The 23,588-nt window shown below is 55.0% G+C and overlaps 2 protein-coding genes across 2 annotated transcripts in view; both read right to left on the bottom strand.

Annotated features, from left to right (window-relative positions):
- Positions 1 to 16,252, bottom strand: part of PTK7 (protein tyrosine kinase 7 (inactive)) — a 38,623-nt gene extending 22,371 nt beyond the window's left edge. The window contains exon 1 of the mRNA XM_037405585.1: positions 16,160 to 16,252. Coding sequence (XP_037261482.1) covers positions 16,160 to 16,190 — 31 coding nt within the window. The 5' untranslated portion in view covers positions 16,191 to 16,252. The remainder of the gene's footprint in view (positions 1 to 16,159) is intronic.
- A 1,385-nt stretch (positions 16,253 to 17,637) lies between these two features.
- Positions 17,638 to 23,552, bottom strand: LOC119156204 (heme-binding protein 1-like). Its single transcript, XM_037405741.1, has 5 exons — positions 23,356 to 23,552; positions 23,094 to 23,179; positions 20,277 to 20,418; positions 19,950 to 20,133; positions 17,638 to 19,794 (listed from the first exon to the last, which is right to left on the bottom strand). Exons 1-5 carry the CDS (start codon positions 23,525 to 23,527, stop codon positions 19,620 to 19,622), a joined length of 759 nt encoding a protein of 252 aa, XP_037261638.1. The 5' UTR covers positions 23,528 to 23,552; the 3' UTR covers positions 17,638 to 19,619.
- Between the last annotated feature and the right edge of the window lie 36 nt (positions 23,553 to 23,588).

The following is a 23,588-nucleotide window of genomic DNA, read 5'->3' as shown; positions in this document are numbered from 1 at the left end:
ATCATCAAACCTCAGCAGAAGACACTGAGAAGCTCACACTCAGGTCCCATGTCCCAGAGGAGCTCAACACGGGATGGACACAGACAGCCCCAAGCACGGGACCGATTTATCGCCATGTTCTGTGGGAAGGACATCGGGCCACAGCAGAAGCCTGGTGGCAAAGGCAACCACAGGCACGTGTTCAGAAAGCCTGTGTTCCATCCCAAGGCACAGCGGTGACCACCTTAGGGCTTGGGGTCCTGGACTCTCACAGGTATCAGTAACACATTCCCAGAAAGTATTACCAAGCAGGTCTTGCCTTGAGGAGCAACTTATTAAATGTCGTTGTCTGCAGGCAGCAATTCCTTCTGTTGCCAAATCCTCGGGAACGGCTCCAGTGCTGGGGACTTTGCTTTTAGCCACTCTTGGATCAAAGAGTGGCAGACTCTGGGTTCAAGCCCTGGCTTGCTTCCAAAGGCTGGGCAACCAAATCACTGGGCTGGAGCATCCCAAGCTTGCTGGTCCAGAGGATGCACAGAGCCCCCTGTGAGAACGAGGCCCCACTCAACACAGGCAGGTTTAACTCCTCTTGTGCTGAGTGTACACTCCTCACCAGCAGCTTAGCCTGTGCAGGCTCGGCAACAGTTCCTACAAGGGAGCAACATTCCAGCCACCAAAGCACTGCTAATGCTCAGGACTGCAGCTCTCACCTGACAGCCTTCCCTTCCTGTGGCAGCCAGGTACAGCACGCACAGCCCAGTCATCCCTGCGGCAGCTAGGCCCCAACAGACTGCATACATCCCTTCTTTTCTCTCTCTTCCCCATCCACAGTCATCATCCCAAGCTGTCAGCAGCACTTCTTTGCTTGCCTGCAGTGCCCAGGCTTCTTCCAACGCAGCCTCTGCTGCGAACAGCCACGTCTGCAGAGAAGCAAGCAAGCAAGCCCTCCCCAGGACAGGGGAGCCACAAAGAGCAGCATGCAGTAAAACCACTCGCCTGGCCTCTCGTCCTGCCCCCTCTGCCGTCAGTGGATCAGCCAAGCACTTAGTACCTTGATCCTACCTCCTGCTCCCCATCCGCTGCAGCCCAGAGGATGCAGGCTGCCACAGAGCAAGCAAAGCACGCCAGCATCTGCTCTTTGTCCTCACAAGGCTCTCGGTGAGCACAGGGCCCCATACAGACCTCCCATTCATGGCTCGAGCAAGCCATGTGTTTCCTGGCACAGTTCATTATGAACATGCTCCTATAAAAGCAGATTTTTGGCATGCCAGGACTGAGAAAAACACACGGGTCAGCTTTTCCTCCCCTCCTGGTCACAAACACAGACCCAGCAGGCTCATTTATGCCAGCTGAAGCTGTAGAAGGCGGCAAGAAAAATCACGAAGGCTTAACAGCACAAGCAACCCCCCTGCCTCGTGGGTCGGTCCCTATAGCCACATAAAGCAGCTCCTCGGAGCACGCCTGCTCCACACACAGCATATTCCACTGCTTAGCAGATACCACGGAAACAGCAGCCAAGCCAAACACCCAGAGAGATTTGCATCTCCAAATGACTTCCAGCCAGCATGTTCCTCTGTGCAAGATGTTCCAGTTGAGAAAGCCTCTCAGATGGGTAGAGCTGCAATAAACCACTCTCTCCCACCAGGCCAGATGGAAATGGTTTGATGCAGGCAAGGAGCGCTGAACACAGCAGGCTTGGTCTGATCAAGCCCAACATCTGGAAAGTCTTTGGGCACCCATCATATAACCCTTTTGAAACTATGTCGTTTCCCATTCCAGCTGAAGTAGAAACAAAAACTCACTCTGCACCCAGGAAAAAAAATAAAATTCCTATTTGAGTCCCCAGCACAACTGGATTGGTACAAAGCAGCATTTCCAAGAAATGCTCAGCCAGGGTGGCTTTGGCTTCGCGAGCCGTGAGGTACTGCACCAGCACTGAGGAGCTCCAGATCTGCGATAAACACAGCATGGTTGTACTGGGATGGATCAAGACAATGAGGGACTTGGGAGAGCACCACCTATTTGCCCCTACAGTCGCACCACACACCTGGATGCAACAGCCCTGCTCTGAGAGCATGTGTCTGCTCAGACGACTGCCGAGCCTCTCTCCTTTGTGGCAGTTTGCTCTGGACTTGCTGGAGACATGATGCCCGCACACCCCTGCTACACACCAGTGATCGCACCACCACACAGGCCACGCACCTGGTTCTTCTCTGCATGGTACATGGAGGGCCACATCAAACCAGCCTGCAGCACAGCCATTTGCATCCATGAGCACAGTTTCAATCGCAAAGCACCCAGCTATGCAACATTCCAAGTGGGATTTACTGATCCAGAGGAGAAGCAACCCAGGATGAAAGTAGGTACAGAAGGATCCCCATCCTACAACAGCTCTGGGAATCTGCTCATCCCACAGCACTTGGTTGTGGTCCCAAATGGAAACTGCAGAGCTGGTCCGCTCTTTTCTCACTCCCTCCCTGTGTCCCAATGCAAGCTGACACCTGCCCAGACCCCGGCCACCCTCATGGACCCCACCCTCATGGACCCCACGGGGAGTCCTATGATGTACAGCACATGCAAGCCCTTGTTTGGAAACAGTTTGGCTGCTGGCCTACCAATGAGGGACAACTGCTCTGCAATGGGACTGCAGCCTGAACTCACCCCTTGTGGCCCGCAGCACCTTCCTGCACTGCCCTCAGCATGGAAGGGTGCTTTTAAACACAGGCTCCAAGCAACCATTGAGAAGCAAACTCTGCCCTTCAAACCAATCTTTAGAACTAAAAAAAGAAAAGCTGCAAACACTTAGTACAATTCTCATTAGCCTCCCCAGAACTGTTCAGAGGCACTGCAAGCTGTGTGGGATCTGCCTCATGGTTAGCAACGCTCCCTGCCCTTCAAGGCCCAGGATCCCATACTTTGGAATGGCTAAGCCAAATTTCTGAGCAATTATCACAAGAAACCAGAACAAAGCCACTGGTGTCTGAACACTGTAAATCAATCGCTGGAGCAAATGCTAAGGCAGTGCTTGCAGTGATGCACTGGGGTGCAGCTGGCCACGGGAAGAGCTCACTGCCACACACAGCAGGGAGGTGCCTACAGCCTCCATCACACGCAGCCCCAGTCCCCAAGCAGGCAGGAACTGCTCACACATGTGCCGTGGGACCAAAGACCAGTTATCACTGAGAAAAAAGCTCAGCACAAGGACAGGTAGCCAGCTGCAGACCCCTGATGTCCATTAGCACGTGCCAGGACAGCTAGGCTACCCTGACACCGACTTCGCTCACCCAGTTCAAGCAAGTCTGGGGCTTCCCCACCTTTGTTCCTCACGCTGCCTGTCCTGCTTCCCCAGCACAGACCGCCCAAACTCCAGCTCCCTCCCCAACCACACACCCCCAGAGCCTGCTTCCTCCAACACCATGTCAAGCTTGGTTTCATACTTTTTATGTTTTAACTTCATAGGAGCTCTGCACTTTCCATTCTCCACAGCTCCCTGCCTTCATCCTTGCAGCAAGGAGAGACCCTGCTTTCCTGTGTGCTCAAAGCCAGGCAGCAGGGTTAGAGAAGAGCCACCCCAAATCAATATGATGTGGTAACCACAGCAGCCAGGGACGGGGCAACAGTGGGAAGCAAGGTCCAGAGCATCACCCACTGAACAAGCCAGCTGCTGCTCCGGTGATGAGCAAGAACAGCAACAAGGGTGCTACCCTGCAGCCACAAGAGCAGTGGGAACATGACCAGAGGTTCTTCCTCATTCCCAAGCAGAGCAGGGCTGCTGCCAACCAGTACCCCACTGCAGGCTTACTTGGGCTGGTGGGACAGCCACCATGGTTCTTTAAGCTGATCTCTAGGGCCGAGGGATTTGCTAACCGTCTGTAGGGCACAGAGGATGCATCTGGACTGAACTGCTAGCTGTGCCTCTGCCCCACAGTCTCTCCTGACATCTCAGCCCCTTGCTCAAACAGGGGAAAGCCGGAGCAAGCCAGGAAAGCCCCAGTGGTAGCCAAACTCAGCTGCCTGCAACAGCTGGGGCTGCTGAACCATAACAACTGGCCTCAGCCCCACAGGAGGCCCAGTCTGTCCTGGGAGCAGGTCACCACTGCTCCAAGCCACGCTCTGCAGCAGGGCTGTGCCCATGCTCCTGTCAGCCACTGCAAGAGGAGGCATGGGCATCTCTGGCAGGACGCGCCCGGTCCCAAGGAAAGGATGCTATCCTGTTGGGCCACCAAGGCCACCAGATGGTCTCAGGCCCCTAAAAGAAGCCCACGCACCTTTCCTGAGATCCCACCCCAGAGAACTAGCCCTAGCCATGAGCACAGTGCCAGGGTGGTGCAGGTGGGAGGGGGACAGGGCAGGGTTAGCAGCCAGAGCCCCAACACTTGGGGCACAGGTACATGCCAGCAGCTGGCTGCACTGCTCAGCCTCTGGCTTGTGGAGAAGAAAGCTTGCTTTGGTCAGACAGGTCCCACACCTGCAATCTGAGCAGCGCAAGCAATGGCGCCCACGGGACCCCCAGGAAGGGCAGGACAATATCTTGCTGGCAGATACAGAGAAACAAGCGAGACAGGAATGCCACGAGCCCAACGTGGGAGCTGGGAATACTGCTAGTTCAAACCATCTTTAATGGTGCAACAGCCAAAAGTTCTAGACATCACCAGCTGCGCTGCCAAGCCCAGTGAGAAAGACAAATGCTTCAAGGGTGACTCAGCACCAGCAACAGGCTTGCAGCACCCACCGGTCTTGCCAACAGACTCTCCCAGGCTTGCTCAGAGCCCTTGAGCGATTCCCCGGCTTCCTCAGAAACACTGATTTATAACTGATGCATGCTACTGGCAGCGCATGGCAGGCTGGAGACGCAGCTGAGCTGAAGGCCGAGCTTTCTGGCCGGCACAGCAAAGGTACCGCACTTGTCTCCTACGAAACGGAATACAGTAGAACAAGCACAGCCAGGGTGAGATGCATGTCCCTGTGCAGCAGCCCTGAAGGATGATGCTTCCCCCACAATTTAAGCAAGGGGCATGTGAAAATGCAAAGGTCTTTACCAAGCAAAACCCCTCTGGTGGCAGAGAGCCTCGGCAGTGCTGAACAGCCAGGTAGGTCCTGCCAGTAGGGAAGAGCTGCAGCGGGAGCTGGCTCAGGGCTCAGCACTGCCCCAGGGCTGGAGGTGAGAGCCCGCAGCAGCTTGTTACTTCTCCCACAGGGTTTGTGTGGCTGAGAACCTCTCCAGAGGTAGCCGGCACCAGCACCTCCAGGCATCACATGAGTGCTTGCCACTACACCCTCATGCCCCTCCACCCAGGCTGAGGGCCAAAGGCTGATGTTGCTTCCTGCCATCCCAAGCCCAGTCAAGAGGGAATTCCTCCACAGCACTGCTGTGTGTGTGGAGGGAGCCCCTGGCCAGGGCTTCACGTTTTTCCTGTTCCAGCTGAAAGGCTGTTCCAGAAGATGATGGGAAAAACCAGAACAAGCTCCATAAAGCTGCCTGGCGCTTCCCTTCAGCAAACAGGAGCCCCAGCCAGCCCAGAGAATGGAAACTCAGGCTGCAGAGACAAAAGCAGGGGGTGGGGAAGGAGGCCATGGCAAGGGAAGCAGCGCAAAGGGAAGAAGCACACACACAAGGCCTCCAAGCAAAGCCAGCTGCTGCATCAACACGCCATCAGTGAAGACAAGGCTGCTGCTCAGAGCCAGCGCCTCTCCAGCAGTGAGGCCATCAGGTCAGCACACGAGCTGAGGCTGCGCTGGGCACCGTACACTCCTGCCAACCAGCCTTCCCTACTGTCCAGGGCTGGCTGGTGGAGAACGAAGGTCTGGCACCCAAGCTGCTCGAGTGAGCTGCTTCTCTGCACACTGCCACCAAATCCACTGGAAGGAGGAAAACCTCCCCCGTAACACCCAAACCTGTGCTGGCTCTTGGATATGCTTGATCAGGATGTCTTGCAGATCTTGCGCTCTAAGGCGGCCAGGAGGGAGGGTCACAACCTTACCCAGCAGACCGGGCTCACCAGCAAGCTCCACCAACACCCCTGAGGGCAACAGTGCAGGGGCAGCAGCTGGGGAGGCCAACGAGGGGAGAGAAGGTGCAGGCCAGAGCTCACACCTACACCAGAGTGAGTACCTTTGGCACCCCACTCTCCATTTCAGTGGCAGCTATATGTTTACGCTATATACAGGGACTTCAAGCCCACCCGTAAGCAACCCTCCAGCCCCAAGGAGGACTCAGAGCTGTGGACAAAGGGACAGCTGCACTCCTGAGCTTTGCACACAAGGAAGCAGACAGGGAACTTATTTATCTCCCAAGTCCTGCTCTGGGATAAATATTTTAAATCTCTCTCCAGGTCATGGCGGTATATTTACAGCCAAGTTTCCCTTAGCTATCTGCCTGTAGAGACTCAGATGGATTTGCCACAAAGCCAGGAAGATCCAGCTGGCCAAGCTCTCCAGACAGCTTATAGCTCACGGGAGAAATGGTTCATCCAGTACCACAGTCTTGAAAATGACACCCACGCCGCAACTGTGGCAGGGATTCAGCTGTGCACCCCTGCATGCAGCTGCAGCTCTGCATGGCCCACCACAACATGCACTCGGCCACCCTGCCTTCCCAGGGGCAAGGGGGTGGCCCATAGGCTGGGCGATGCCATACACAGCACCACATCAGGGCAATCCTGCAGCAAGGCTGCACCGTGGGTCTGGCTCAAGGTGAGCGAGTCTCTGCAGCATCCTGCTTCACGACCTGCTTTACTGCAGGTTTGACCTGTTTGCTCCCCTCCCATAGAAAGTGAAAAAGCTCCCAGGAAAGGTGCTCCTGACAACACACACCAGCTTTTCCTGGCAGCCACCATGCTGCAAGCTAAAAATTGCCCCATGCATCCAGCAGTGCCGGAGACAACGGGAGCTGCTAAAAGGCAGCAAGCAGACACTGAAACAGGCCTCGCTGCACTAGCCGCATTGCTGCCTCTCCTATTTCACGGCTCTACGCTGTCGGGTTTTGACCTCTGCCTGCATCTGAAGCTTGCAGAGGACAGACTGGTTGCCCAGGGCTTCTCTCTGCTTTCGTATCATTTCTGTGTCACCCCTCCTGAGCATTTCAGGGACACTAGTTAATACTGCCTGCTGTGCGCTGCGCATCCATTTTCAGTGTATGTGGCACTGCCTCTCTCCTGGCTACAAAGCATCACCCACAACTCCCTGTATCTGTCTCTAACTATGCCCTACAGGTCTGCAGGTTTCATTTTTCACTGCTGGAAAGCTGAACGCCAGTCCTACTTTACAATCACTGGTTATGGCTGTGCAAGGCAGCACAGCTGCCCAGCTACAGCCCAGGACCTGCCTCCTGGTGGAAACATCACTGGGGGTGGGGGGGAGCATGCCTGCAGTATCACTTCTGAAAAGCAAAGAGGACACAGAAAGGAACAGTTCCTTGTTTATTTTCATTAGAGCCATTTATGAATCTATATTAAAAACCACAAAAAATAGGAAAGTAGACAGAGAAGCTAGTATTTCCTCTGCTCATGCAGTATTAATTAAAAGGTAGCTTCTCTGAGATGTCACTACATTACCTCTCAGCTAAAAATGGAGAAAAGTCACCGAGTGGGAAGAATATGCCAGCAAGGCACTTTCTGGAATACTTCTACAAATCAATAACTAGGCAGAATGCTTGCTACAGACAGATCTAATGCAAAGCCCCAGTGACAATTAAAGAAAAGCTCAGGTATAACAGACTTGCAGAGACAGAAATTCACACTAACCAAATCTTGAAAACCAAGGAGACTCTCCATAGCAGCAGAACAGCAGATTCCCAGTGTATCTCCATGGCTGGAGAACAAGTAATTTTTATGGGACAGTCACTAACCCACCAGTGGGAAGAGCACCAGGACATCCCAAGCAACAAAGTGGCAAGGAAGCACACAAAACAGTGGCAACAGATACCCAACATCCAGGTCCCGGTAGGTAGGAAGCTGTGCACAGCACAAGCATCTCCAGCCATCAAGAGGCAGGGCCAAACCCCAGCAAGGCCCAGGTTGAACATGGTGTAACACGGAAGGATGCCCAGCACAACACGCCTGTTTCCTGGATACTTATTCCCTTGCCAAAATGTTAGCCATTCAGATTAATGGTTTCTGCCTCAGGCCACGTGGGTTTGACACTTTTCCTTAGCTGAGCAGAAGGGGTTTTTGTCAAATTTTTATCTCTCTCAAAAGAGCAGTGCTCATAGCCAGGCATCAGACAGAAACTGAGCAACAGAAAGACTGAGAAGGGGATGCATGGCATGCCATGGGGGGGTTGGCACACAGAAAAGGGGAGACAGAGGGCACAACTGAAAAAGGAACAGTTGCACCTGGGCCAGAGCAACAAGGCAGCAAGGCAGGGGCAGGACCTGGGGAGAAGAGTGCTGCGGTGCCAGGTGAGACCCCAGCACACAGCTCCTCCACTTAATGCACCCGAAGGCTGCAAGCACAGACAGCCATCAGGAGCTAACTCAGCAGAGAAAAATCATATGTGCTGCCTTCGTGGCTCAGCTTTTGCTCAGAATATGGTGGATAAGCATCTGTTCAAACCTGGCTGGAGGAAAGGGTGTTCTCAAGACAACTGGCTGACATCCAGCCATCTCGCTGCTACAGGAGGCTCAGCCCAGGAACCGGCTGCTCCCGTAGCACCGACCAGGTGCTCTCAGATGGCTCCCAGGTTCCCAGCGTTCACAACAGGCAGCATGGAGGCATAGGAACAAAGAACACCAAGTAATTCAAGGGAAGCTCTGTTTTCTTTGGTCCGAGAAGATTTGCACAATTCTTCAACTGCTGGAAGAGACTTGAGGTGCTGGCCCCTCTCCAGGGCAGCTGCAGAGCCAACCGAACAACCCGTCCTCAGCAGCACAAATCCATCTGTGCTCTCAGGGATGGTTTGGGAGGGCCGAATGCACTGCCCAGAGTGGCACCCTGCAAGACTGCCTGGTTTCATTTTCTCTGATCTTGTCTTTGCTGGGAAAGACAAAAACCATAACCTTTCCTCCCATGAAAGCTTCCCACTGACACAGGACTGCCAGCAGCTTCAGCAGAGCCAGCGCCACAGAGCAGCTTCATGCCATGAAAGTGACGGGCCTCCCCAGCAGAGCCAGGACCAAAGCATGCTGTGTGGAGAGCAATAAAGACACTTGCAAGCCACAGCTTGTCCTGCCTTTAACCATTTGAAGAGTTACTGTATGTTTTGGAATCAAAGGCTTCCTTTGTGCTCCTGTAGAGGCCAACAGGCAACCATAATGAGGAGAGTGTTTATAGCTGGTTTTAAGCAATGTTGTGCCTATCTTTTGCCAGCATCATGTTTGACAGCAAGGACAACCCCACACAGAGCTGCCCAGAGGCACATGGGCCTCCTCTCTGCAGCCAGAACGGGGACTTGGCCTCCCCGTGCCACAGTTCTGAGCACAGAGCCCTCTGGCTTGAGGTGACAGAGGATGGAACCAACTCACCATCATGCCCTTATCGATGGCAGTGGGGCACTGCCTTGGCTGTTTTTCACAGTGGCCCAAGCTGCACCAAGGTGTAGTAAAATCCTGATGCTGGGACAAACCTCATCTCACAACAGCATCACAGAAGAGGAAACATTATAAAGCCCCGTCACCTTAGAGCTACTCTGAAAACAAGTATCTGTTTTAGTACCGACATCTGAGTGCAAAGTGCTCACAGACACTCCTGCCCTCCAGGACAGAAGTCCTCTAGGAACTGAACATATGTCAACCAGGGGCTGAAATACAATTAGACCTCTAATGCTCACTTATACCCCAGCCCCTTCCTGCACCAGCTCCCAGCACAGGCAGCAGCACTGTGTGCGTCATCACTTTCTCCTAGCCTGCAACACCTTGCCTTCCAAAGGAGGAGTGTTCACACACCCAAAATCAAACGTGTCACTCCACTTTCCAGACAGGAGTCTGCTTGTATCAGTTCTTCTCATTCACATCATCCTGCAGAGTATGAACATCAATCCACAACACTCCAACCACACAGAGGTCCAGACCGTCTGACGGCAGTGGATTCAGTTCACACAAAAGCTCCTGCCTGTTTCAGTCAAACCAGAGCCTGATTTGACAAGGAGAAGACAGGCCCATTGGCATCCCACCAACAAGCTCCATCTCACACGAGGAATCATCAGTTAAAAACAAGTCACACCTCCTCTCCAGTCACACAATTTGTGTGCACCCACTGTGACAGGGGACAGGGAGTTCACAAGTACTCATCAATGCCACATTTCACCCTGGCAAGTCCCAGTCTGAGCTCTCCTCTGGTTGGATACAGCCTAGTTTTCATTCCTGCTCTCTGGGGCACCTGGACACCTCAGTATCCATCTCTTCACTATCAACAGGAACATTTTAAGTAGTGACATAGGCCTTGCCTGGATGTCACCTAATATTTTTAAGGACTCAAATGCATTTTCAAGAGAAGTCCTTGCAGAACAGCTTCAGAGGGTCAAAGTTGGGAGGACAGAGGATGGATTTTTGAAAGCTGACAAAATCAAAGGAGCAGTCCCAGGCAGGAACATTCTGCAAAGAGTATCAACAAAAGCACCTATCCATCAGCCTTCGCAAAGCGCTATAAGACAAGCAGGCTTGGGAGCGGTCCAAGCTGAGCCAGGACACCAAAACCTCTCATCCCAAGCACAGAGACCAAGCTTTCAGAAGCCTGCAAGCCAGTCCGAAGTTCCCCTCACCTCTCTCTTTGCTGATCAGACAGCATGTATTAGCTGCCTCTCAGAGGAAAGCAGTCTGTTCTGCGCACAGGCAGAGATTGCTTCCCTGAAAAAGGCAAGGCTTAGATTACTACTAGAAGTACTGTATGGCTCAGCCTTTTAAGCTCAGGAAGAACATTTTTGTATTAAATCTAAAAAAAAGCTGGCAAGAATGAGGAACAGAGCTGGAACAGCAGTCAATGAAAAGCACATGCGCTGCAGACCTGGCTGCCAACACAAATTGATGCTTTGAAACAAAGACCACTTGTGTTTGGCTTGAAGATCTTCCACAGTTACTCAGCAGGGGCTGCACAGACTAAAAGGAGACACAGGTAAACACAGGAGAACAGCGCTTGCTGCCAAGTATTTCCCCAGAACAAAGAAATGACCCAAAATGGAGTCCCTGCCTTGACAGGGTGGCACGAGTTCATCCTTACCGTGTTACAACGTCCCAAAGCAGGCAGAGGCAAGAGGAAACACTGGACAAACCTTTGGACAGGACTCTGTTCAACCTGAATTCAAGCAGCACCCAGACCCACAGACACACAGCCTGGACCTGGAGAGCTGCAGCTGCTTAACACACAGAGTGTGCCTCCAACCTCAAGAGCCCACAGAAACTTCGCTACAACCGGCCTGCACGCTTCTCCCATGGTGGAAAACAGACAGAAGAAGCCCCAGACAACCATTCTTCCAGTGCTCCACTCTGTGAGACCACAGACACTCTCATGAGCACCCTGCAAAGCTTCTGTGGCACTCTGGTCTAGTTCCCAAACCAACCTACATCCACATGAAGACAAACCTTGCAAGCCTCTCTTCCTTCCTGCTGCCTGCACAGCACTACGCCCAGAAGGCACAGGGAGAGTGAAACAGAAGATGGTCTTCCTCACAATGATGCATCAGTCTGGTTCTTTTTTGTTTAGGGACACCAGCCATCTGATCCAAACCAAACAGCAAGAGCAACATCTCCCATTACTAATGCATGGGGATCTGCTGGTACCGTGTGACTTGAGAGGTGATGGGACACTGCTCCCTCACATAGCACCCAACACCAACGCAGGAAAGCAGCCCCTGGGCCAGATCCCACAGCAACAGGCAAGGAAGAGGAGAGACAAATGGAGAGCTCATCAACACAGCCACTACAGATGATCCTGACAGGGTCAGGCAGGATGGAAGAGGTGGAAGTGCAGGACCCTGCCCAGACCACATGTCATGGTTTAACCCTAGCCAGCAACCAAGAACCATGCAGCCACTCAGCTCACTGCTCCCTCACCCAGACAGGTTCCTCCAGAACCAAAATACCTGGTGCTTGCTTTCTTACGCTGTGGTTCAATAGCTTTGGCATTAGAAAGTGAGAAAACAGCTTCTAAAAGACCCCCAAGGTCCCCCACCTTACTCACACTCCCTCTCAACAGCCTCCCTAAAAGGCAAGAGATACACATTGTATCTGGACTGCTGAAAGCTCACCAGGACATCAGGAACAAGATGTGGACCACGCGCAGAGCCTCCCAACCATGACAAAGCCAGGGAACAAGCCCCTGCGCTTAGCAGGCAGCCACACAAAAAGCCTGAAAACCTGCAGCCCCGATCTGCTCCCCAGCAGGTCTCTCTCAGAGAACAAATCCTTCCACGTCCAGCAGTGGGATTGCTTCTTCCAGGCAAACCGGCACAGAAGGTATGCTACATTCACAGCACAGCCCTTTAACCCTGCCACACAATATAACACCTGCTTTTCTAACAGACTAAAGGCATTCACAAGCAGCTCTTGGATGTCACCTTCCAACAACACCCCTGCTAAGGAGCAGGGCATGGAAACAGGCCACCCAGCATGGCACCTCTGCCGTGCTGAAACGCATGCCAATGCCCAAGAACCAACATGCTACCAACTGTCAAATCGTCACTTCCTCACCTCCCTTCCCTCTCTCCCCCAGGACACAGTTGATTTCTTACAAAGGTAACTGACACTATACTCGCCCTTCTCCCACCTTGGGCACAACCAGCATTCTCCAGGAGGATATCGCCATACCAAAGGTGTTTGCCTGACAGCCTGGGAGGTGAATTGGTATGGTTGCTTCTTTCGCTTAGACAGCAAAACCCACTGTGCTAGTTCTTAGCTTTTGCAAACACACACCACCCCCCCCCCAAACGCAATGTTAACGGCCCACATAACTTAAATTCTCATAAAAGAGAACGTTCCTGTGCATCTGCCAAGCATCCTGTCAGCTTTGCTGTCCTCCCAGCCTCCTAAGAGCTGCCTATCCCAGCTCATGAGACCGCCACTCATGTCAGGAGAATGAGACCCGTTTCCTTGGGGTCTGGACAAACAATCGCATGTCCAATCTCCAGGGAATTTCCCTGCAAACACCACAGCAGTAACTGCCTTCACAAAGGGCACGTTTGTACCCAAGTCTCTCTGCTGCTAAATAAGCATTTGTTCCAGGTTCCCAAATATCAAAAGCAGTGAAAACACCCATTGCTAATGCGAAATATTTTGCATTCCAGGCCCGAGAGGTACGCTTGAAAATGTTCAGAGAGGAAAGAGTGTTTATTCACTGAAGAGAGGTGTAGGTCCAGCTATTTACTTAGGTCCACGTGTACTTGCTGGAAGGCAGCTTTGATCTTTGCAGCTCAAATAGCAGATGAATTGCAATGAAGGGAAGAAAAATATTAGTGTAAAGTTCCCCTAGTAAATACCTGTAACTAGGCCTCACAGCCTTCAGATCTTTTTTAAATGCCTTATCGCTTACAGCCAGACTTGTCCTTGCGCTCTTGCCTGCTGCCCCAAAGCCAGGCTCTTGCCGTCCCACTCCTGTCCCACCTTCTTCCTTCTATTCCCCTTGGGCTCCACGGCCTTTGGAAAAAGCGCAGCCTGCCCTCCTAGGACACATACCCACCCCACCCCCCACCCCCCCGCTCTGCTTGGATGCATCACAGACCAGCCTTTGGTCAAACAAGGTGAGACCTATCGATCTGAGCAACATGCATATGTGCAGTGCCACCCACCCACCTCTCCTGAGCAAGACTGCTTCAGCAGGAGGAAATGTGCTCTCACCAGCAAGAGCATTCATTACCCAGCACGCAACTAAAACCAAGTGCTTGCTGCAGTTTAAACATCTGCCCATCTGCCTTTAGAAGATGGTCTCTTGTCCCACATCAATTAAGAGATTAGAGGACACCTTTAAAGCATGCATAACATGACAGCCCTCTGGTCGTAGGTGCCAGCTCCCAGTGGTCTGTGACCCACCACACAGAAAAAGAAGCGCCTACAGACATGACTACAGAGTTGCCATGCCTTTGAAGCTCCTGCCATGTCAGGGTTACAGCCTGCCCAGAGCACTGCCTGAGCACAGCCAAGTCCCAAGGGGGGACAACACACTTTAGAAGAAAAGAATGGTATTGGCTTGTCACCGCTTTGCCCCAAAACAGCCCAGAAATGTGCTGAGCAGCACAGCTTTTCAGCTGACTTGGATCGACTATCATAGTACTTGATCTGGCTGCAGACGCTGGAAAACAGATGGCAGCTTCAGCTCAAAGAGCGTAAGTCACCCAAGTTGTACTACTTGGACCCTTTAAGCCCAAGAGAAATCTCAGATCCCATCTGATCATTCCTTTTTCCAGGGATGCTCTTTTTTAGGAACAGGCTCGCCAGGGACCACAAAAAAAGCACTGCCAGGCAGAAACTTACAGCTCAAACACAGGACATGGAGGCACTTCCAGAACAAAACAGACCTTTTGGGGTTTTTTAGCTTTAAAGAAAAGTTGACTCAGCAAATATTTCCTCCACTAGCATTTCAACCACATGTTCCAGCAGAAGCCAGCACACATCTGGTACACTGCAGTGTCATTGCCAGAAAGATCACAGCTTCACTGAGCAACGGAAATGGAGGAACAGGGACCAGCAGCCCAGGCACAGAGCACTCCCAGAACACATACGTGGCAAAGGAGGGTCACAGAAAGGACCCGTGTGAGCCATGGATATACCACCCTTCACAGGTCTTTCCCCAGCCCTCTCTCCGAACAGCATCCACAGGTGAAGGGAGGCACTGTTTTGCCACCTACAAAATTGAACACCAGCCCCTAAAACCTAGATACCGAGATATGGTTCAGCCACATTGCTGGCATCCGAGATGTTTTTTTAGTGTCTGCAAGCTGGATGGCAGCACGTTCCTCCCAGAGCTGTAGTAACGTGGTCCTGCTAAGCAAGAGAAACAAGGAGGAGAGCATGTGCCTGGGGCAGCACAGAAACTCCACCAACTGGAGCAGGGAGCGTGCTGGGAGGAAAGGCAGGCAGCCTCACAAGCAGGCCCGTGCATCCCAGCTGCCAGCTGCCAGCACCCTGGCAGGGAGGCAAACCCTGCGGCAAGTCCACGGTGCCCAGTGGCTCCAAACCAGAAAGCAAGCCAAGCATGTGCTCCCCCTTGCTCCAGGAACAGCCTTCCCAAAAGGCTGCCAAGGCAATCAGCAATTACAAAGCTAATCAGCTAAATAAGTGCTGCTTTTTGTGCTTATCAGCTGTAAATTGGACATTACTTGCAGCCTGGCAATGGGGCTCGGCCAGGGCTCCAGACGAATGAAGAGCAGCAGTGGCAGCAGCGCTATCAATACCCTTCCCTGGGAGGCAGTCTGCTCGGCTAACATCGCTCCCGACTTCGCAGCAAAAACTGCAAAGCAAACCGCACATCGCACGCGGTGAAACCGAGGGGACCTCAACCGAGTACCGGCAGCGCGCAAGACCCTGTCTGCGGGGCTCCCGTCCGAAGGGAGCGAGAAAGGAGGCACGTGGCAGCCAGGGGACCCCTCAAAGCCAAGTCCCAGCCGACCACCCCCGGGGCTGTCGCACCACGGCCAAGATCTCCCCCGGGGGAGGGAGACCGTGCCGGGGCCCCGCAGCAGAAGCCCCCCCCGCACAGCAGCACCCAGGAGCACCAGGCCGGCACCCCCAGCCTCGCGCGGCGCCAGGCGGGCCCACAGCCCGCACAGCGGGGCGGGGCTCACCCCGATGCGCTCCGCAAGGGGCAAAGCCCCCTCAGCAGCCGAGGGGGGGCAGTTCCTACGGGGGAGAGCCCGCTGCGTGCACACTGCTTTTTCTCCGGGTTTTGATCCGCTCCGATTCCAGGCGCAAACCACTCACAAAGAGCCCCCCCGAGGCCAGAGCCCAGCGACAGGGGGCTGCGGGCCCGCAGGCAAACGCCTGGCGCATTCTCATCCGAGCCCCCGGAGCCCGCCGCTACCCCTCCCGGGCGGGCAGGGCGGCCACCGCGCTTCGGCGGCTCCCGCAGCGCAGCGGGGCTCGGGCCGGGGTGGGTGGGGGGATATCCGTCCCTCCGGGAGGCGGCCCAGCGGAGCCCCGTGCTGGCGGGCGTCCCAGACCACCCTGGGCCGCCCCACCTCTACCCTCCGGGGGCGGCCCTGGCGGGGCCCCGCTGCCTAGGGCGAGGGGCGCGGGGCACCCCCCCATTCCAGCACTCACCCAGCACCAGGAGCGCCCGCACCGCCGCCATCCTCCCAGCGCGCCGGTCAGTGCGCGCCCCTGCCGCTGGCCATGCCGCCGCCCCGCCCGCCGCCGCCGAGAGGGGCTTCCGGGGGCGGGGCGGCCACCGGAAACCGGGCGGGGCCCGGGCGGCGGCGGCGGGCCGGGGGGAGCGGAGACCCGCGGAAGCGGAGGGCTGCGCGCCCCCGCTCCGGCCCCGGCGCTGGCGGCGGGTGCCGGGGCACTTGCTCCCCTGCCCGGGGGCTGCCCGCGGCCCGGCTGCTCGGGAGGGTCCCCCCCGGGCGCCGGGGGTCTGCGCGCGACCGCCCCGCCCCGCCTTTGGCGTTTATCCCGCGCCACGGCGGGGCCCGGCTGGCGACCCGCAGCTGTTCCGGGCCAAGGCCGGGGGCACCGCCAACCAGCCTCGGGAAGGACGGGAACCAGGAGCGGCCGCAGCACAGAACCCCGTTATCCACGTTACACAGAACAAAGCCTCCGAGCAAGGAAAATTCTGGCCACAAGAGGAGACAAGCTGATGAGGTGCTGCAATCCACGGAAAATCAGCTGCAAGGACAAAGGTCATGGTGTCCGTGGGAGATGGTGACCTCCGACTCCAATAGCCCCCCTTCCCCGAGAGAGGGCAAGCCCCCGCCTGGGGAGCATGGGGAGTGAGCAACGAACCTCAGCAGCACTATCTGAGGGTGCGTGCTGGTTTGCATTAGAAGTGAGAAACTTGTAACCAAGCCTACACACGAATGAAAATGAATATGCAACACACTATTGGACGTGCTGCTCCGCTGTATGTAACGTGTACCCTCAAGTAGCTCAGTGTGCGTGTTGGGCAGAGCGATCCCCCGTCCATCCAGTGCTGTAAAAAGAGAATGCCTGCTGCTTAATGCTACATTGGTGTAAAGAGGTTTACTCCCGATTTCGGTGACACCTCCACAGCACCCAAAGCAGAGGCACCGCAGCGCACGCAGGCATGGACACCTGCATGGTGCTGGCTGGAGGCCTCCCTGCCTGACCCAATGCCTCCCGTGGGGCCTGCTGCAGCCCTGCACCCGCAGCTCTGAATACCAGCTTTCCAGCTGGTTTGTTGAGCGTCCAAAACACTTGCTGCTTTTGGCACTGCATGGAATACTCGCCATCAGGCACCCCACAGCATCCTTGAGAGCGCTACTGGATCCATCACAGGATGCTTAAGCCTTGACTCAGCAAAGCGTGTGGCACAGGATCAGAGCATGCCTGCTGCCCTGCGTGGCAGTGCCGGCCTGGAGCTGCACCAGAAGCCCCCACCACTGCCACCTCCAGCAGAGCCTGGGTCACCACAGAGCTGCCCTGGCTGGGGAAATGGCTGTGCAGCATTGCCAGTAGCCGCAGACCAGTCCTCTCCCGTGGGAAAGCCACCACATCCTGTCACCGAAAGCTCTTCTGGTTGTGGTTGGGGACCAAGCAGCCTCAAAGGAAGTGGCAGCCTATTCAACAGGCTCTAGAAAGCAAGTTTTATTTCCACCTGCAAGCTCAGGGCAAGCAAGCAAAGTAGCTGATGCATAGTAAGAAGGGTCTCTGTCCCACCCACACTGGCTGACTGTTCTCCTACTGCCATTGAGCCACCTGATCCTAGCCTCACATAAGGGAATTGCTTCTCCTTCCCCAGGAGGGAAGTAAGCACAGCACTGCTGATCCGGGTATCACCACTCTTATCTGAGGAGCACTTGCCACATCAACCCTCAGAGCTGCAGGCTGTCACAGCATCTTCCTAGCCCTTACTTACAGCCTTTAGTGCCCTAGGGACAAGAACTGCACCACAAGATACCCAGGAAACCACTGTCTGCTCCTGCTGTGCTTGCCCAGACTCTGCCTGAAGCTACCTTGCTCCCTCGAAGAGGGTGTAAGATAGCTGGCCCTGCTCCCTTCACAGCCACAGGCTGGGCAGCCAGGCTCCTCACTGCCAGATGCCATGCCAGCCAGGACAGGGTAGTGAAGCCACCTGCACTACTAGGGCAATGAGACCTCAAAGCTGGCCCTGGCCTTCCCCGCTTCCCCTCCTCTGGCTGCACTGTAGGGCCAAAGGGCCAGCATCTGGAGCAGCAGCAGTGGGAGGTGAAGCACACAGCCCACCTCCAGTTACAGCAGGAGGAAACTCCTTGGGAACTGGCTCAGAAGCAGTCAGAAGCCCCTCCACACCGAGCCAGTTAAGCACATCCCTGCAAAAGTACGCCAGTTCCCATAGCCTACCAGCACACCACGCAGTCACATTCACATTCTCAGTCCCCAAGATCAGGTGCTCATGTGCAGCACAGTCAAAGGAGCCAACTTTTTGCCCAGGGGAAAAATGAGGCTAAAGCAGACCCCATCCAACAAAAATCCGCCTTACCTGCAGGGGAGCATGACTACAGTTGTTTGTAACAGCAATATAAGCAGCCTATGCAGCAATGCAAGGCTCCGCCTGGCTGAACATAAGGCCATAACCTGACCAGATGTCAGAGCCCTTCTAATTAGCCACAGCTTCACAGCCTGATGCATCTTGAGGAGGCAGACATCAAGGCTCTGCCCAAGCCAGCCCGGGCACCCCTCATCATCAGTGACCTGCAGTTGCAGCAGTTTGAGTATTTACTGTTGGCACTGCCAGCTTCTCCCAGGAAAGCATGACGGTACTCATGGATGTGAAACTCACTGATCAATGCACAGCACAATGCACAGTGGTGTCACTGCTGCTGTGATCAGGACCTGTCCCTCTCAACTCGCAGCAGGTCTGCAAACAGCCCCCACAACTGATGGACAAAGGCTGCCAGCACCCCGGTCCCAGCTGAGGGATGGTGAGTGACAGCCAGCGCCCAACAGGACCCAACAGTCCAAAGAGAGCCACCCCAGGAGGAAACATTCAGGATCCACATGTCACCTGTGACAAGCCCTTTCCCCCACCAAACTCCACCATCCCTGTAGCAGCATTTCAGTGCTGTCCCTGTTCAGGACAGGCAGCCATTCTCGTAGGAAGCAGGCCAGAGCCCAGACAGACCCACACGCCTTGTACACAGTCATTTGACTTCTGGACACCACCAGCTTGTGACTCTGCCAACCATGAGCCCGGTTAGCATGCCTGGCACAGCTCAGAGCTCAGAGAAGCCCAGGTCAGGCTAGCACATGGCACAAGCCCATACAGTTACTGCTTTACATGATCCTCCACCACATGCTTCCCACCAGAAGCCTGCTGCACAGGCTCTCCCCAGTGTCAGCTCCAGCCTCAGCTGGCCCCTGTGGGGGCAGGTGAAGTGCAGACTGGTCAGGTTTTCCCCTGACTGGGTGCTCGCAGGGCAGAGCACAACCCCACCCTGCAGTCTCCTGGTCTGTCATTTTGTGGGTGAATGGTGGGTCAGTATGTGCATTTGTCTCCTTTGGGTCAGAACTGCCATCTACACCAAGTCCAGTTGCAGGATGGTTTTGCAGTCACAGAGGGGACTCACTGTGGTTGGCAGATGAACCAGATCTCATTGCGGCGCTGAGGGACGCTGGGATTTTCATAAGCAGCCACGATGTAGGTTTCCCGGAGCACAGTGTCTGTGGAGCCCAAAAGCTCCCAGAAGAGACTGATCTCTCGCAGAATTGTCTCCTCGGTGGTCATCCCATAGAAAACCCTGCAGCAAAGGGACCAACGTAAGCAACAGAGCCAGTACATTCCCCCTTCCCACAGCCAGGGCTCCAATCCCTCTGCCCAAGGAACCACAGCAGCCATGCAGGGAGTTCACACACATCCACTGAGCTGAGAAAACACCTCTGGTGCTGGGGTCACCTGGTTAAAACCCGAAGTGGTGCCCTCTCGGTGATGTGAATTTCAGGGTCCAGGGGAACAGGGGGGTTTTGCTGGAACTCTTCTGGGAGATAATAGGCAGTTACGACCTCACGCTCTAGCCCGGTCCCCTCCCTGGTCAGGTGGATTTCGTTGAGCACTGGGACTGTCATGCCCAGATAGCAACCTGGAAAGGAGGTAGGAAGGCAGCAGGCAAAGTGAGACGGCTGGGTTAACGGCGGCAGCCCTCCTCTCCATTCCAGATGAACAGTAGCAGGGCCCTCCCTCTGTGCAGCCTGCCAGCCCCCTCCAGCCCCTGCCTGCACACACCTACAGAGTTCTCCTTGCAGATGTAGCGCATGAGCTTCATGAAGCTCATGGAGATGCTCTGCTCATACATGGGTTCCCCCTTGGTGACACACGCCCACTTCCCAGCTGGGTATTGCCGCTCCTCGTAGGCTGCTTCCTCGCACTGAAACAGTCCACAGACAAGCCAAGTCAGACCTAAGCACAACTGACAACACTGCAGCACTTGAGGGGCAAAACCAGTGCTGACAGGCAAGAAGTGAGGAGACAGGACCCTGCCAAAATGAGACCCCCTGCTAGTCAGTGATTGGGAGGGGAGGCTGGAGAAGCCAAGGAGAAGGTGAGGGGAAATGCCATCACATGGAACTCAAAACAGGGACGCTTAACAGCACTGGGCAAAAGTCAGCAAAAGGAAAAGCACAGACAGGGACAGGGTGCAGGGAGGCTTGGAGGCTCCCAGCATGTGCAAGGAATGTAGCACATCCTCACTAAGGGGTACCGGACTTTCTGCTCCTCTCCAGTCGCTGTCCTGCCTACTAACAAGGATGTTCCTGACTCCAGGCACCCAAAGGCCTCCAGTGAGGTTGACATTATTCTCAGGTGCAGTGCCTTTTCCCTGGAGCATGGTGTGCACAGAGAATAATAAGCAAAAAGCCTCCTGCCTAGCAGAAGGGAAAAGTCTGGCAGAAGAGTTCTAGCAGCTGGAAGAGCTGTGAAGGTGGAACAAAACTCCTCTTAGATCCTTCTCCCATACTGAGAAGTGACAGGAAGAAGAAGGGACATGAGCCCAGCTGGTGCAGAAGGGACAGCTTTGTGGGACAGGTCAGAATCTCTATTTCCAGCACAGACGCCCAGCCTTCTGGACAAACCCAATGCAGAAGGGGGGCAGGGAGAGCGGGGAACTTGCTTCTGGATCTGCTCGTAGTTCAGCTCATGGCATGGTCACAACCACAGGCACTGCACAAAGAGGGGCTGGGAAATTGTAGCCAGCACCTATCTTCCCACTCTTAGCTTGTTCTTCAGCCAGATGAAAGCGGTCATGAGACAACTTTCTTCCACAGAGCTCAGGCCACCTGTCCAAACTTCTGTGCTGCACAGCTGTGCTGGCAGTGACTGAACCAGGAAGCTGTGACCAGCCTCAACACCGAGTGCCACCTCCCTGTGCCTCCACCCGAATCAGGTCTCTACACAGAAAGCCAAAGCAAAAGCAGAAGGCAGGCATCTGGGCTGCTCATGTGCATCAGTGGGGTGGCAAGAGGAGTGCCCCAAAACACTGCAGGGCAGCCAGCATTTGCCCTCTAGATGGGGTCATGTCTGCCATTGTCCCACCAAGCAAAGCAGAGCAGAGCAAAAGCATCTTCCAAGCAAGGAAACCGCCAGTCCCCCTAGACTATTTGCAACACTTACCTGCCACATTGTGAATAAACCTACCAATCCACCAAGACATAGCGTCTGGTCCTTCCACAGCCACAGCCTCATCATCATATTAAGTACCACCCCTCTAGAAGATGAGACTTGGCCAAGCGAAGGAGCGAAAGATGCTTCACACAGACCCAGTAGCAAGAGGTCCCTGCAACGTGAGCTGGGGAATTTGACTGAGTACTGACAGAGCAAGGCTCTGTAAGCAGCATAATAATTCCCTTGCCTCCAAGAAGATGAGGGCTTGTAGCACTGACAGCTCAGGAGAAGCAACCAAATACTACCGACCTGCCCAAGCCCAGCAAATGTGTCATTAAGGGCCCCAGCTCCAGAGTCCCCTCAGCACTAGTGCTAGGAAGTGGCTACTACCTCCTCACCCAGCCCCAGAGTCAAACTCCAAAAATCCTCCTCATGCACGGAGAGGATGCCAATAGCAACAAAAGATCTTCAGGCCCCATGAAATCTCAGGGCACTGTTCCTGCCTTGGACCAGCATAGGTAGAGAAGAGCCCAGACTAAATCCCTGGGACCCAGAAGAACAGGGGAAGAGGGAGTATGGCAAAGCCCCAATTCAGAGCTGTACAACCCACATGCTCAGACGTGTTTTGCAGGCAGGAGTGCTGGACCTCAGCCCAGAAGAAACTGGTTAACCTCTCCTCATATAGAGAACAATTGACAGATGTCTTCTTGGTAGCAAGCCCAACCAAGCCTGAAGAGACACAGGAACCAGTCTGACAGGTGCTTCTTCACAGTTATTTCTCAAAGCTCAGAAGCACCCTTTCATGTGAGAGACAAGAGGTATGCAACTTAGTAAGATCTTCAGGCAGAAGCTACCATGTTTGGATTGGCGGTTGTGACAAACAACAGCACATGCTCAGGTTGTGACAGCTAGGCCATCAGGCCCTGTGCTCCCCACAGAAGCATCCTCATCTTGTGCCAGCTGAGATCTCTGGCTCAACCAACAGCCACGTAACTAGCACAACACAAACCCAGCAGGACTTTGAGCTATGCAACAAGGTGCTTCCAGCAAGGCAGGGAGCAGACTCTGAACTTAAAACTCCCTCTCTTAGATGTGCCCACCCTGGCAGAGGATAGGTTGGTAAAGGAGACAGCTGGAAGTCAGGAGACCAGAGAACACAGTAAGACTAGTCCAATTTTAAAATAAAGGCTGGGAAGTTGAGCGTTGCCATTACTTAACATAGGAGAAGATGCAGGGATGGCAGAATGCTGCAACAATCCAGAGCTGCCATCCTGGCTGCAGTGCTTCTCCAGGAACCTCTGCAAGGCCAGTGTACACGAAGCCGCCTTCTCTGCAGGGAAGACGCTTCTCCTGCTGCCCAGGCCGGTGGCAGTGCCCATGCCAGCCCTGCCGCAGGCCGGCTGCGGGCCAGCACCTGGGTGCGTGAAGAGGAACTGGCCTCACCTTCTCCTGCTGCGAGAGGGCATCGTACGGCACGGGCTGGCGGGCCTGGCTGTGCCGGCTCATCTGGACGATCGGGCCTGCCATGTCTGCAAGGCAAAGCAAGGGGAGGCCAGGCTCGCCCAGGCCGGAGAGCGGGGAGGTCCCGCGGCCCACTGGGCCCGGCCAGGTCAGCGTGCCGCCAGCCCCGGAGCCGAGTAGCAGGGCGCTGCTTTCAGCCCCAGCCCGGGCCCCACCCCCCCCGGCAGCGGGCCTCAGCGCTCACCGCGGGGCAGGCTCACTCGGTGCGTTCTGGCTATGGCCTCCCAGTGGGCGAACAACCGACTCCGCTCTTGCTCATCTTCTTCTTCCCCCTCCTCCCCCTCCTCTTCCTCGCCGCCGCCAGCCGCGTCCTCCTCCCCCAGCCCGTCCAGGTCCTCCAACGAGACGCGCGCCATTGCCCCTCCGCCCGCACCCGGAAGTGAGCAGCTCGGCCCCGCCCCCGTGGCGTCCCTTCGG

Source organism: Falco rusticolus, chromosome 12, assembly GCF_015220075.1.
Source record: "Falco rusticolus isolate bFalRus1 chromosome 12, bFalRus1.pri, whole genome shotgun sequence".
NCBI classification, from domain to species: Eukaryota; Metazoa; Chordata; class Aves; order Falconiformes; family Falconidae; genus Falco; species Falco rusticolus.
The sequence above is the reverse complement of the archived record's forward strand: the minus strand, read 5'-3'. Positions and strand labels throughout refer to the sequence as shown.

Excerpts from the sequence above, each read along its gene's own strand:
- LOC119156204 (XM_037405741.1), bottom strand. The coding sequence starts at position 23,527 with ATGGCGCGCGTCTCGTTGGAGGACCTGGACGGGCTGGGGGAGGAGGAC. Across the intron at positions 23,180-23,355 it reads CCGAGTGAGCCTGCCCCGCG|ACATGGCAGGCCCGATCGTC; the intron begins GTGAGCGCTGAG and ends TTTGCCTTGCAG. Across the intron at positions 20,134-20,276 it reads CTGCAAGGAGAACTCTGTAG|GTTGCTATCTGGGCATGACA; the intron begins GTGTGTGCAGGC and ends CCTCCTTTCCAG.